We start from the raw sequence: 15,737 nt of genomic DNA, 5'->3' as shown, positions 1-15,737 counted from the left end.
TCGTAATTTGATATTTGCTAAATTTATTTTATCAACGTATGTTAATATACACTCGCGTAATCTATTACAGAGTCTCTATTACAGAGTAATCTATTTCAGAGTCTCTTGAAAAATTTAAATGTACGTGCCACGATACCATTCACCATCTGCGAGAGAAAGAGTGATGAAGAGTAGTACCATCATCGGGTTTTGATTTAGGTGTATAATGCTGCGTTGCGCGCACAATGCGTCCGTGGAAGAACGGGGACGGTATTCTTGCTCGCGATCAATTACATCTCGGTTTCGACAGATTGCAAATGGCCTTTCCGATACGGGGAACACGCGGAAACGAACGATCGCTCGTCACAGAGAATTCCCGATTATCATCGACGGGGGGCCAAGGAAAGGGACGGTCTGGATAATAGATGACAATCGTTAGGTAACTCGAGCACGAGAGCTTTAATTCTTAATGCGCGCGTGGACACGGAAAAGAGACAATGCCGGCCAGGAACGATTTGTCTCGATCGCCTCGTGCCTCGAGGATGCCCCCGGTTGATTCGACATGCACTTGCATTTCGCGATCTGCATGCGTCATTTCGTATCGTCGTGCACGAAAGGAGATGGAATATCCGCGGGGGAAATTACACGGAGGCTCGTTGAAAATGCGCGAAGCGATACAAGAGTGTTTCGTATCGCCGCTCAATATTAATTCTCGCTCGTAAAAATAGTGTGTGTACATTGGCTGAAAAAAAAAAGTAAGAGCGGATAATCCTCGAAGAAAAGCGTAAAAGTTTGAGCAGTTTAATGCTAGTTCTCCAGATTGCTGTTCCCCGAGACACCATTTGCGCCATCGACCTTGAGGAGCACGACTAATCGCGCCCGTCGTCGACGTTCCGTCGCGCTGATCTCGGCGTTTCTTATCACGCGCGTATTCTAACCCCGACGCACCAGTCGCGCCGCACGAAATGCGGGAGGGTTATATACGTTCTCCATAAATTACGCGTTATACAGTCCATTCAGGCGCAAGATAACCGTCTCGCCCTCCCGTCATCTTCGCGCGCGGTCATCTTCGTCGCGTTCCTTTCGTCTCTGGACGAGGGCTGTTTCCGCACAGTTTATAGGGACTCGAACGAAAGTGCCGGGCTTTATCGGCGGCTAAGAGTCGCAATCGGAGGCGCGGAGGGAGAGGGAAGAATCGCGAAGAATCTCTCTGGTGAGAGACTCGAACTGCTGCTACATACTTTTTCTACGTCAAGAGGATTCTCTTAGACTGAATATTATCGCGAGATTATTTCGCGAAGAGAAGCGAGACAACACCGAGTCTTGCTGTCCATCTCTCTTCCTCTCGAATTTTTGATAATAGTCTTAAAATATGCTCATCAGAAATTTGAGAAAAGTTCATTATACTGCAAGGAAAAATTGATTCAGTTAGGCGCACGTTGCAGCCGACGGCTCAATCTAAAAATCAGAACGGTGGCGCCGAAAATGTCTTCATCTTCGGAGGATAGCGTCGATAAAGGCGGGCAGATGATGGGGTTATAAAGTTACGTCGTATAGCTCGCGACTGGAATGGCTGATCGCCATCGCGGGAGGGAGACACACGCAACAACCACTGCGCGTGCGAGCCCGTCACGGGGGCGAGAGGAGTCGCGATCGTAAAAACATCCCGACGATATCGCGGACCGCTACCGGGGACCTGTCGATAAATATGTTCGACCCGGGCCCGCGGGAATCATTCGAAAGTCGGATAGAGACGACGATCGGTCAAGTTTGGGAACAGCCCAAAAGGTAGTAAAGAGGCGGCGGAACGTCGCTAAGTCGTCATAAAAATAACGACGAGGCTGCGGATTTTATGCGGCGGAGTTCATTTGCCGACTGAGCGGGACTAATTCGGGGTGAGCTTATCGCGGACGGAAATGAACACGGCAAAACAAACGGAAGTATCTGTTCCCGACTGGCGAGGCTTTATTCCGGTTTGATACGTGGTCGTTTGTTATATCAACAACGTAATCGGAACTTACGTATACCGGCATGTGGAGTTCGTGGATCCGGTGTATGCGTGAATAAGCGGGCAAGCCCTTTTTCCACGGAGTGATATCGAAAGGGACACACAAGGCAGCTGCGAGAGCGGCGAACGCGAATCGTTCCCTTCCAGTAGTAGAGGAGTAGGTTTCCGCGTTATAAATTCCGCAATGTTAAACGTCGTGCGCCGTCCGAGTAAATTGAATGTAACAGCCGGGCAATAGATCTTGCGCGATTTTATCACTCGGCGAGTCATCGTGAAGATTTGCGGAAATAAAACACTCGCTCTTAACCCTGGACAGTAACACGCTCTCGTTTTATGCGCTACGCGAATATTATCAGAAAACTGATTTAGAATTGATCAAATCACTTACCCTAAGTTGTGATCATTGTTTTCTGCTTTTTGTTTTACCTATAACGTGGTCTTCACGCATAATTTTGAGGGATTTGTGAAAATAAATTTTAGTGAGATTTACATCAATACGTCTGGAAGGAGCTTGATGTTACTGTCTGATACTAAACAGTCTTGTCAAGTTGTCTACTAATCCAGGCTAATGGACAGGCCTCTTACTGTGTCAACATCCAACGTATGATACCCGATAAATAACAGAAGAATTTGTTTTCTAAAGACGAAGGTGTCACTAATTAGAAATTAGGATCAAACTTTACTATTGGATCATCAGACGTAGTATGAATCCTGCTCACGCAACACACATAAGGAGACCACACATAGCTATCATGAGCCTTGCGCTAACTAGAACCCTGATCTCTCCTGATCGCATTCATAGATTTCCACCTACTCGGCGAAAGATCCTTGAAAGATAAATGAGCCTCTGAACTGATCGGAGATACTTCGTATGCGTTGGACGATATAAAAGTAACAACGGGAAAAAAATTTTTTTTTAGAAAGTATATTTTTACGATTATTTTCGTCCATTGCGAGGCTAAGAATCCGCGACCCTCTTTTAGGACGGCGACTTAACGAAACGATAAAACGCCGGCGAGTTTGGGCAAGAGTTCTTCGCGGTACTTCGCATCAACTTCCGCCTGTCTCGTCCGCGATATAACGGCCAGTTTAAAAGGAGCCATTTTTATTTATCGCACCGTCTCTACGTGTGCGCGTCCTTCGCTCTGAAAGCATTCCTCGGCGCGCGCGCGCCCGTCTCGCCGGCTCGCGCCGGGAGACGAAGACGAAAGGAAATTGTTATCGCTTCGCGACGCGGATACTTTCGTATTAGGGTAGAAGCTTTCCGAAATTTTTCGGAGATCCTGACTATACTCGATTCAATTTGCCTAATGAAGAAGGCAAAGGAGGGACGCACGGCGCTCTCCGCATCGGCAGAGAACTATAAAACGCGGCTTCTATGATTCACTCCTCAAATTGATTTTTTCTTCGACGATACTCCCGTATGACCGTGTGTGCGCGCGCGCGAACGCCATAGGATGCCGTTTCGCCGCGAATTTCGTTAGGATCCGAGTCGAAATTTTGATCCTACTTTCGACCTCAAAATATTCTATTCAACATCTGTTTAGATACTTAAAAATCTACATTAAAACATATTTTAATTCAAAGACTACGGAAGTCATAAAAAAGCCACCCGGATTATAGGGGTTAAAGAACCTTTCCTACATTTTTATAGGGGTTCTATATCTTCGTAGATAGTCACGTGACTTACAAGTAAACCTACTCAAAAGGTACTCTGATTTCTTTCTAATTTGGTACAAATGTAAAAATACAAAAAAATATTTAGGTCATATTTTTTCATTTTGGCCCACTTTGAGTTTCACGGGCAGTTTATAACTTTTTAATATTCTCACTCCTATCACCAACGAGTGCAAAAAATAAGAAATAAAATTGAATACAAGATGGGCGTTTTTGGTTTTTCTGATTATCAAATTTGTGATATATGAAGTTAAATGTGTAAAATTATTTGTATAAATAATAAAATGTTTAAACAAAACATATAAAAAGTTGAAAAAAAATTATGCAAGTAATTTCTCGGTTTGGCCGAGATGGGAATCTCTGACTAATTTAGCACAGATTTAAAATATTTCGGTTGAAATCTTGGCTAAAGAAATTTAGAATAGTTCGTACCTCAGCTATGCCGATTTTGTTAAAATTATTTAACTATATCTTGTATTCAATTTTATTTCTTATGCATTTTTGTTGTACTTATTGATGATAAGAGTGAAAACATTAAAAAGCTATAGACTGTCCGTGAAACTCAAATGGGCCAAAATGAACAAAATATGACCGAAATATTTTTTGTATTTCTATATTTGTGCCAAATTAGAAAGAAATCAGAGTATACCTTTTGAATAAGTTTACTTGTTAGATATTCTGAAATCTATATATCAATCTCTTTTGAAACTATATAATCTTACGTTATGTCTATCGAGTTTTCTCGCTACAAGATGAAATGAGTTACACAAATAACGGGCGTTTTTGTACGCGCACCAGAAATCCTATGCTTCCGCTGATATCGCGATTCGTTCTGCTTTCAGAACTCCATACGCCATAATCTGTCGCTGCACAACAGGTTCATACGAACGCAAAACGAGGGTACCGGCAAAAGTTCCTGGTGGATGATCAATCGCGACGCCAAGCCGGGCAAATCCGCACGTCGCAGGTAAGTTCTCACGCGGCCGCGACCGCAATTCCGATCGCGCGAGATGATTTCGCGCATCTGTTCGTTTTCCTTCTTCGACACCGCGAACCGAGTGTGTCGTGCTTTGCGCAGAGCCACCACGATGGAGAGCACCGGAAGTCTGGAAAAACGACGCGGCCGCTCGAAGAAGATCGCCGACGCTCTGAGGAACGGTACGCTGCTGGCGGAATCTACTTCCAGTCCCAGCAGCAGCGTCGGAGAAGGTCTTGACATCTATCCGGACAGTCCTCTACCCGCCAGCGGATTTCAGCTCTCGTCTGACACGTTCCGGTATGTTGTCTATCGATCGCCATTTGCGATTCGCGTTTCGTTGACCGTTGATCTCAACGAATTCAATCAGAGATTCAATTGATGATTGATATGAGCAAAGGGAATAAACAAGAAGGGAACTCAAGTCGTAATTTTAACTTCACTTTGGAACCTGAACTTTCTGATATCTATATATTCTGAAAGATTAATGTATGTATAATACACATGGAAACTGAATCCTACTTAGCGCCTGTAAAGGCACAAAATTGCCGCTTAGAGATTCTAAAGAGGACTTCTATACAAGTAGATTAAATAGAATCAACACAAGTTGGTATAAACTTTAGAGTACCAATGTAGGTGTATTTAATGGAATATCGAAAATAGGATCAAAATTTCGCGCACGACTCAAGAATAACAAGATTTCTGATTAACTTGAATAGAATTTCGATAACATAAACCGGAATTTTCTGATACGTTTATACCTCACCAGAAATTGGCTAATCCAACGAAACTCCTTTTTCAGTGAATCGTTAATTAAATCGTCTTTCATTAAATTTGCTAAATTCTATTATCAATTAAACAATCTCTTTAATTCCCTATGATGATATCGATCGTTAATTAAATGCTCAATTGAATGATCTTTCATTGAATTTATTGAAATCCAACGGTTTGAGATACGAGCTGCATAAGTAGGAGACGATATGCAATTTAAGACGAACCGAGATATTTCTGTTATTGCAGTCCTCGCGCCTCGAGCAACGCGTCCTCTTGCGGCCAATTGAGCCCTATCCCGGCGGTTCTCGGGGAACCAGACTGGACACCGACCTATGCGCCTTCATACAGCCCGGAACAACAGTTGGGTACGTATTTAACATCAACGTACTTCTCGTTATCTTTCGTACCTTAGCTCGTAATTACCCTCTAATATTGAGAGTGCCGAAAATCCAGAAAAAATTCTTCACACAATTCCCTGTCCCTGTCGACAGTTTGCCGTCCTGCCTGTACATTCGATCGACTTGCAACTTCGAAATTAATTTGATTCTGGAGTCGCGTCACGGATCGCGAATCGCGTTCTTCACGAGTCGAAGTGAACCTCCTCCGCGTGTAACCACACCTCTCCGTTCCGGCTGGCCGCGGCTGGCTGCGCGATTAATACGTCGTGTGTCATGCTCGATAGCAGACTCGATGCTAGCAGGCAACCTGGCGGAGACGATGAAGTTGGAGTCGTACCAAATGTACCAGACGTCACCGCCCGGCCACCAGCAGCAGCAACCAGCCCCGCCACCTTACTTTGAGTACCAGAGGAACAACGGCCTACGTACCCCGTCATCCTTCGGCCTGCCACCCACTCCGCAGTCAGCCAATCAGCAGAGATGCCCGATCCACGGTCTGCAGCCGTGCGCTTGTCAGATGGTGAGTTTTTCGTGACTTTTCGACGCGGTGCGGTTGCGGATTTCTCGCACGAGCTCATCCGCAAAGGAGGACATCCGATGTTTTTATGATGCGCATGTTCGGGCCTGGCAATGTTGCAAAATCAATAAGGATCGCGAGATGTACGTTTTGCACACATGTACAGCGGCCCGAATGCCACCATGCCGACGGTGGCTTCCGCGTAGCTTGTAGGGGCCACGAATTCTTCAGATAGATTTTCATGACTATCACGACGTGAGACAATCAAATGACGGGAACTCTGGAATGTTTTCAATTACATTTATGAAGCGAATCTGTCGTTGTCGTCGTCGAAGGGCCGCTCCTTTGTGGATATTTTAACCCCGGCTGTTTTCCGTGACAGCCGCTATTTACACAGCGATATTTTTGTTGTCTTGCAAGAGAAGATTTGCAGCGGGAATACGGCGAAGGGCTTATTTACATTTCATTACTGAAACTGGTTTAAAAAAGCATCATACGCGCTTATGAAATTGCAGCGAGACGTATTTTCGATAACGCTACAAATACAAACACACTCGGGCCAGGCCGCGACACGCTGTCGCCCGTTGTAATTGATCAATTTCCATGATCAAACTTTCATCACGATCAAGTTTTATTACTTATTTTATTGCGTCGCACACAAAATATGTGCGCGAGGTATTTCCGAGGAGTTTGTGAATCCGCTGAAATCGGCACGCCGAGCAACGAAACGAGCTTCAACTCGCGAGATTAAATTTCTAACGATTCGTGGCATATTTAACGTACGGCAGACGCGAAAGCCGATATTTATACGAGCGAAAGTGTCATTATTATACTTTATCGTGCAAACAGTCGCGAAATATTCCTCGCTTAAGAGTCGTTATCTTCCGTCATACGCGTTACACACGGCGAATCGAATGCGCATAATCGCAACCACGTTTTTGCCTCTTTCCAAACCCGCAAATCAGAATCTGAGCCCCGTGTCCGGCATGTCACCGTCGTATCAGCAGAGCGAGCCCAGCCCGACGACACTAGGCAACAATCAGCAGCAGACGCTGCAGTATATGATTCAGAGCCAACAGCGCCAGCAGCAACAGCAACAGCAGCAGCAACACCAGCCGCAGCATCAGCCGGCACAGACCGGGCCAGCAGGTCCTAGTCCGCCCAACACGCCGACACCTTGCCCAGCTACACCCAGCACTATGATGGGTCAACTAATGGGCGCCCTCAATCATTCCGCCCTTCTTGATGACCTCAATATCAACATCGAGTCGATGCACGGCGGCTTCGACTGCAACGTCGAAGAAGTAAGTCTGGCCTGTCTGGCTACTACTCGCGCTTAGTGTTTCTGAAAGTTTCTCCAGATTGTATTCTTCGCGTGACTCGAATTGAGGTTGAATACATTAATTGCGTTTTCTCTCTTCGTAGACCCAAATACAATCTTTTACAATACTTACAATACAATGCAATATTTTCCTTTTGATTTTAGAAGAATCCTTTAGAGACCATATATAAGAGGATACCCGCTAAAAGTAGAATTATATCTTTTTGGATGTACTAGAAAATTAAAATCCAAATCTCGCGTCCGCTTTGAGCTCTGATGTTTGAGTCTGCAGGAAGGAAACGATCGCGTATGAGTTTGCAGTTAATTTCAGCTTTTCTCTTTTCATTCGGTTTGCGAATAACTAAACTGCGCTTATTCTCCTAAACGAATTAACTGTTCGCGCTACTCTTCGGAGAGGAACACTGGATCCGTCTTTATATGCTAAGCGCGTCGTTCGACTCGCGAATTGCAGGTGATCAAGCACGAGCTGTCGATGGGTGGTACGCTGGACTTCAACTTCCAGCAAGGCGTGATGGGCACCGCCGCGATCCAGGTGAGCGATGGCAACATCGGCCAGAACGGCGCCGTCAGCCAGAATAGCGGCGTCGTTGTCGGCACGACGACCGGCAACGCACCTGCGGGCGTATACGTCAGCACGAACGCGGCGACCCCCGCAGCGCCCCCTTCGTGGGTTCACTAGCAGTTAACCCCCCTGCCCTCGACACCCCCATCGTCCTTGCCGATGCCGTTGTCCGACGGGCGGGATAACTTCTGCGGGACGACCGAAGGGCAGCTCATCGGTGAGTCTTTCTTTGGAGCTACGTTATTCTTGCGTTTATATCAGTTTAGCTTATCGGGACGAGCTTATCGACAGATTAAGTCGAGTTAGACAGCCACTCGGGTCTACTCGCGCTTCGAATTAGGCCGATATTATCTTTTTAGAAAACATAAATTATGATCCTCTAGAAAGACGTAAGGTATCAACGTCTTAATACGCTGTTAACGTTGGCATCTAACTCCGGACGTTCCTATTGTTCTGTAATACGGATATTTGACTTTCTATATAGAATATAGAAATTTACTATATAGAAACTTTAAAATATAGAAACTTTCTATATAGAATGTATATATGTTCTGATTTAAGTAAACATATTCCTCTTGATCTAAGAGAACGTTAGAATAATATCTAGTAGGTTTCTGATTAATAGCTCACTTTATTAGAAAAGGAATATTCTGTCGGTAAGAGTTTTCGCTTGGAATATAGTATTATGAGAAATACCATATTGCAACCAGAATTCTTTTTTGGATGTTGGAATATTCTCCTTTTAGTTTTAGAAAAATTCTCTTAAAGTCGCATGTGAGAGGATCCCGCTAAAAATGAGATTATATATCAGCTGAAGTAGATATAAAATGTGATCACTTATCTATGAATTCATTCCTAGCTTCATAAGAATTCCGTATTTGTATTTTATATTTTTATCGCTTGCACAAAGCCGGCGATAAGATCCCCGCGCGTATGCACTATTTTTATGCCGTTTGACAATCTCGTCACGACGGGAGCCACAAATATTCCACGAGCAGCTGATAACCGCTTCTCATTGCTCAATCCCGTCGCGACTTCGAGGCAGAAAGAAGATATGGAATGCACCGGCCACTTTTCAGGCGATAATTTTATTCGAGCGTATTACGCAGCCGCGGAATAAGATGTATATCCACGTCACCCGTCCGCGAGGTGTTAAGGTCCGCGGGTCGATATATCATTCTCGCGTGGCTGATTAATCATACGGAAGTTCGCTCGGGATCCTTCCCAAGCCCCCTCTCATCCTCTTCACGTCGCGTTCTCGCGCTTACGATCGCGTAGCCATGAAGGAAGGGTGCAAGATCCTTCTCACAGCGGAGATAGAAACAGGAGGAAGAGGGTTATCGTTGATTGCCCTTCCCCCGTCACGCGCATGCAAAATAATAATATTTGCATACTCGTGTTATAACACAGTATTTACGTACGGTATTTAATAAATCGCTTCAATGTTTTGTGCCGCCGCGCCGTCCCCAACCCTTCCGTTATTTCGTGCGTGCCGACACATTCGTATGTATAGCGAGCGGGTGTTGAACGGTGTTTTGTGCGAAATCGCTATTGACTTGGACGCGATAACAATTACATCGCCGCGGGCCCGTGAGTTTTATGAAGAGCCTTAACACAATATTGCTGATCGCGATATCGCGTCAAAACAGTCACATTTCGTTTGACGCGGAAATGCGAGCGACGAGCAATCAACGCTCGCAAGGGTAAACATTTGCGGGATCTCGGTGGTCTCTTCGCGCGAAGACCTTCCGAAGGTTTACGTTTGTTACGACAATAAACGTCCTGATAGAAATGTACACGGTCTGCGCGGATGTCTGCTCACTTATTGTGCGAAATTAATGCTTTTTCATTAGTTGCAAAAATAGTGCGTAGGTATTATTGAACAGGAACTTGATGGAGCTTAATTCAGTGGTCGAAGCAGTTTACTGTACAATATGTGAACCGGTTTTTTCCAAGTATACAGTAATAAACAATATTAATTTAATTTGTACACGTGTTATAATATACAATATGATTATTTTTGTGATAATGACATCTTCTTTCAATTTAAAAACATTCTCAATTCAATATTTTGTGCTTTGCATTCGTGAAAACTTACTTCTGAATAATAATACTTTTCTTTATTGAATCATATAAAATTTATTGATGCAAGTAATTTATTTTCGTTTGACGTTATGTAATCTTATTTTACGATTTGCACGTCAGAAATAAGCGCATTTTCCACACAGGAATGTCGTTCTCTCTGTGCAGACAAAAATTAGCATAATTGTCCAGTAACTGCTCGAAAATTGCATCAGATTTCTACCAAGGTGTGAGTATGCCGTTTTTACCGCGCGTCTAAAGCGCGAAAAAGATCAAACTGACGTAAGGATTAAAAATCTGACATTCTCAGCAAACGCTACAAAGAGCATCTATTTGTTAGAGAATTAATTCTAAACGCGCAGTGTGCGCGCGTATGTGTGATATATATTGCCAGAGTTGCCGTTGTTGGTGATTTTTCACCATTTGAGGATTTTTAAGATTTTTTGGTAATTTGGTGAATAACTTTCTTTATTTAGTGATAAAAATGACTGTGTTCCGAAATTCACTGCCAGTGCAGAAATTTTATAGCATACGTAACATGAACTATAGATTTTCAGTACTGGCAGTGAATTTCGGGACGCAGCCATCATATAGCGAATTCGATTGAATGCATCAGTGCGCACTGAGTATACACTACAAGGCTTGTTCACAGTTCTTTTTTATTTTTAAGGTCGTCTTAAATACATCTTCAAAAACTCCTTAGCCAACAAAACACGTACGGATGCTGTATAGATAATTTTGCTGGCTGAGATGTATTTGAAGATGACTTAAGATGATTTTTAAGTGTAAGAACGAATTATAAACAAGCTTAGTGTACACTCACTACGCACTAATGCATTCAATCGAATTTGCTATTAATAACAATTTACAATACGCTAAAATTAATTACAAAATAAGTTTTCCTCTCTCTTTCTCTCTCTCTCTATTTACGAGTATATTTTCATATTTTCATGTTTAAATATATTATATTAATTTTATTTATATTTATGTTTAAATATATTTATTAAAATATTAAAAATCATTAAAATTATTTTTTTTTATTCGAATTTACATACATTTAAAAAAATCTGGTGAAAAAAGTTGTAATCTGGTGATTTTTGAAATAGAAATCTGGTGAATAAATTTTTGGAGCCGCGGCAACACTGATTGTTGCACTATATTACTATATTTTGTAGATTTTGACGAGTATAAAACGGTTCTCTTTAATGAAAGCCAGAGAGAAGGGCAGTGCGCGAATACTCGACTATTTATTCGCGCGTGTCTGCGTGAGCCGATGATCCCTTTCTACGTCATTTCGCGAAGCGTTCGTTTACGGCGTAGTGAAATATTCTCGCACCGCTTTGCGGCGACCTTGGACGATTTACGCGATATTACACCGGTAATCGCGTCCGGATAATGCGATCTCTCTTTCTCTCTCTCCCCCTCATTTCCCTCCTTCTCTCTTTCTCTCTCTCTCTCTCTCTCTCTCTCTCTCTCTCTCTTGACCTCCCTCCGCTTTCGCGGCCGTCAGCAACGGAGAGTGCTCTGTAAAGCTTGCGATAAAAATTAAAACGTTTTCGCGTCCCTTTACGTCGGCTCCTTTTTCACACCACGTTCTCTTTCTCTCTATCTTCATCTCTATCTCTCCTTCTCCTCATTGGGGCAACGACGACGGCGACGGCGACGGCGGCGGCAGCGGTGGCAGGGATGGAAGGAGAGCGGTGTAAAAATGTAACGCGATTTCTCGCGGAAAATCGCTTTTGCCGTTGGTACTTCGCAACAACGCGACTAAAATAACTCCCACTTCACTGCCACGGCGCCTTTTAATCTTTCGCACGCACAAGTGCGGCGTATAATTACAGCTTTATCCTCCCATCTCGTCGCGGTCGTCGTCGTTGTCGTCGTCATCCTCCTCTTCCTCCTCCTCCTCCTCCTCCTCCTCCACCTCCTTCTCCTCCTCGTCGTCGTCGGCGTCGCGCTAATGGAGATAAAAATGCCATGCGAACGCGCGCGGATGAGCGTTCGACGATATTAATCATCCGCTAGTAATCGCGTTCTAGCGTGTGCCTGCCGGCCGAATGCTGCTTGGTCGGAACGTTAGCTTCCTCTGCCTTCTCTTCGCGTGACCACCGTGATCATCTTTTTCCCCTTCCCGAGGAGGGACGCCGAGAACGAGGTGTAATCGTCTACCGATTCCATTCGCAAACTCGCAGTTCGCGCAGAAAGCGCCGCGATGGCGATACGCCAGTGTCGCGTTTTAACCACCCAAGCCTCAGGCGTTGGTCCCACTCGAGTAAAACTTGTTTTTTCATTAAATAGTCTTAACCCGAGAACAAAATGGAGACAAGATAGAGTATGAGCATATCTCATACGATACATTTTGTTTGATAACGTTGACATCACTGACAAGCGTGGATAACGAGCATACACAAAAGCGCCAACTGTGTATTTTGAGACATCAATAAAAGAAATGGTGGAAATAAAACTTGCTTACTTTTCTTCATGAGAAACTTTACACAATTTCAAGCGCCAACGATTCTGCTCCCTGCACACATAATCGTCATATTGGTTTCAGCAGGGAAATCGCTGTTTTACGGGTTTGGACGAAGAATACTCTATCTAAGATAGATTCATAGTGTTAGCTACGGCGGAGTCATTACTTTGCCGTATATAACAAATTTGGGGAGGATTCAAACCGAGCGGACATAGCGATGTACATTGAGCCTCAAAGGGTTCACGGTGGGACAGCAACGAGCGCGTCGATCGAAGTCACATTTCGATTTTCTGCAGTTTCGCGAGAGCGCCCACGTTGAGCGACGATCAACGACGATGAGCGCAAAGAGCGATGTCGACGGCAACGGGAAAAAAATGACGCGCCAGCGTTCGGCGGCCACGCGGCTCATTTTTTTCTCTCTCCCTCCCTCTCTCCATCCCTGCCCCCCTCACCCCCTCGAGCCTCTTTTGGCGATTGCACTCACATGACAGCCTACTTTGTTGTCCCTACGCGCGCGCGGGCGCGGATATTATTTACACGGCGGAATATCGGCCCGAGAGAGATATTAGCTTTCAGAAAAATATTTTTCAGCGTGGCGAACGCGCGCCACGAAAAAATACCGCCCCCGGGCTTACGCCCCGGTATATTAACGCCTCCGGCGGCCGTTCCAGTAGTTTGTTGTGCGTATGAAACCGGCGTGCACGCCGATCTCCGTTAGTTCCGGGGGATCGATGTCTTTTTGTTTCCCCTCACCGCCCTCTTACCGCTCTCCGCTTCCTCTCACCGACTCACGCTTTCTCTCTCTCTCTTTCCCTCTTGCTCTTTTTTCCCCCGTCCGACTGTATATCCATTTACCGTCTGGCGGAAAGGGCATAAATTCGAGTGTCTGGATAAAACCGATACCGCTGGAGCGCCGAAGCGCAGCGCGACGCGTAAGAAACGCGCTCCGAGGCACGAGAGTTTCAACGCGACGGCGGCGCTGCAGTGACGCTCTGACGGGAAAAATTCTGCGGTAATTCTTCGCGCGGGCTCTGGAAAAATCCTCGTGTCGTTGGGGAAAAATATTTCCGATCATTTTTGCAGGCTGAATTTTTCTACCCAAGACGGCATCCGCAATCAGTTTATCGAATCACTTTGGGAAGTCTCTGTTCGTTTCGTGATAACTGATCACTTTGACATAATTCGCCCTAAAAACGCGCTTATTACGTGGAATTCATCGGTGGTGCAAATTTTCACTTCTACCTGAATCTTGACCGAAGGAGAGAAACGCGAAGGAAAGTAAATCGCGACCCTGGAAAAATTTGAATTAGCGGAAAAGGATGAGAAACCAGAGAATAAGATAAGATTCGTGGTAGTCAGTGAAGTAACTGAATCGAATGACATAAAAGCGCAAAATCGCAAATTGAAATGAACGAAAATTTTCATCCCAGTATCCGTATGTAGAGCAACGGCGTAACCTGTTTCTTGGCGACCGACAGATAACGAGAGTAAAATCACGATAACGTGATAATTCGAGGATCGCTCCGTTTTATTCTCGGCGATAAAGGAAAGAATCTCTCCGAGAGGATGAAGACGAGGGTGGTCCAGCCTTATCCTGGCATCGCCCTGTAAAACTCGCGGGAGTAGTCTCGGGCCGCGAACGGAAACTGCGAAACTACAAGAGAGAGAAAGAGAGAGAGAGAGAGAGAGAGAGGGGGGTGAGAGAGAGGAGCTCATTAAACGGGAGCGCTGCGCGCTCGCTTCTCTGCGCGGAAACTTTCGTCGTCGTCCGAAAAATAACAATGGGGTCTCTCGAGCGCCGGATTATTTCGAGATCACACGGTACATGACTCTAATTGAACGACTTCCGGTCGGCGTCGCGCTAATGGAGAACAGATTTTCGGATCCGCGCGGATCTCTCGTAACTCGCGGTCGAACCCCCGAAACTCGTCCCCCACCCCGAGATTGGTTCCTTCGCGAAAACTCTTCTTTTCCAAGTCGAAATAAAAAAGTACCGTGGCAGAGAAGAGAGCGACACGAGGGAGCCAGGAGGAGGAAGGGGGAGAGGTCACGAAGGAGGGAGAAGAATAGGAACAAAGAGATACGGAGGGAGACCAAGGGATGCAACGCGATAGATCGAGGTAGAGCATGTAGGTTGCGGGACGAGGCGAGAGGGTGGCTCGTCTGACAAGGGTGGGTGGCACAAGGGAAGAAGTCTTGTCCCCTTCTTCCTCCCTTCCCGTCCCTCTCACCCTCGCCGTCTCTTTCTCTTCTCTCCTCCACCAACTTTATAATTCTTGCGACGCTTTTGGGGAATGAGATTGTCGGCGGCGGGTGGTGGCGGGGGGTGGCCAAGGGGGCGGCTGGGCTTTAAGGTAGTCCGCTGGCGCCAGTGACGTCTGCCGAATAGCTGCTGACTCCCAGACTCCTGCAGTTTCGGCTAAGTGGTTCCCTTTTGCCCCACTTGAGCGTCTTGTGCGCACACCTTCCATCCTCCGCCACCCCCGCCTGCCAACCCACGCGGCGCGCCTATCTACTTGGAAGCCCGAGTAGTCGTCGATTTTCTGTCGAAGGATTCTTATCAAGCGATTTTGTCATTAGATCCTGCGCCAGGAAGCTACGTTAGAATAAGAGGACAACGATTTAGGGCGATTATAAGCTTTTTTCTAAAAAAAGAAAAAAAGAAAAAGCGAGTCCTGACCTCGTAGGTCAAGGTCTCAGTTGGTTACAAGTAGCGAAGAACCTCACTTTCCCCATCACGCACGAATAGGAGGAGGGATTTTCATCCAACGGAAGCGGGACTGAGTAAATGGTCCATCAAGTTGCGCGCACGTGAATGGCTCGACCTTATCATCGCATGGCTGAAAAATTTCATTATTTTGTCGCGTTGATTAGAAATATAAAGGGAGAGGGAGAAAGATATATATATATATATATATATATATATATATATATATATATATATATATA

At 45.2% G+C, this 15,737-nt stretch overlaps 1 protein-coding gene across 3 annotated transcripts in view; it reads left to right on the top strand.

Annotated features, from left to right (window-relative positions):
- LOC116851835 (forkhead box protein O) overlaps positions 1 to 15,737 on the top strand; it is a 221,083-nt gene that overhangs the window by 148,775 nt on the left and 56,571 nt on the right. The window contains exons 2-7 of one of the 3 annotated variants that reach the window (XM_032831662.1): positions 4,507 to 4,631; positions 4,743 to 4,940; positions 5,661 to 5,779; positions 6,115 to 6,332; positions 7,295 to 7,633; positions 8,123 to 8,450. In XM_032831662.1, coding sequence (XP_032687553.1) covers positions 4,507 to 4,631; positions 4,743 to 4,940; positions 5,661 to 5,779; positions 6,115 to 6,332; positions 7,295 to 7,633; positions 8,123 to 8,350 — 1,227 coding nt within the window. In that variant the 3' untranslated portion in view covers positions 8,351 to 8,450. Of the gene's footprint in view, positions 1 to 4,506; positions 4,632 to 4,742; positions 4,941 to 5,660; positions 5,780 to 6,096; positions 6,333 to 7,294; positions 7,634 to 8,122; positions 8,451 to 15,737 lie in introns of all 3 variants that reach the window. The other 2 variants (XM_032831661.1, XM_032831660.1) reach the window with 2 other exon arrangements.

This window comes from Odontomachus brunneus, unplaced genomic scaffold (genome assembly GCF_010583005.1).
Source record: "Odontomachus brunneus isolate Ranch 3 - 2012 unplaced genomic scaffold, Obru_v1 Obru_scaffold_193, whole genome shotgun sequence".
Taxonomy (NCBI): domain Eukaryota; kingdom Metazoa; phylum Arthropoda; class Insecta; order Hymenoptera; family Formicidae; genus Odontomachus; species Odontomachus brunneus.
This window is presented reverse-complemented; position numbering and strand designations above follow the sequence as displayed.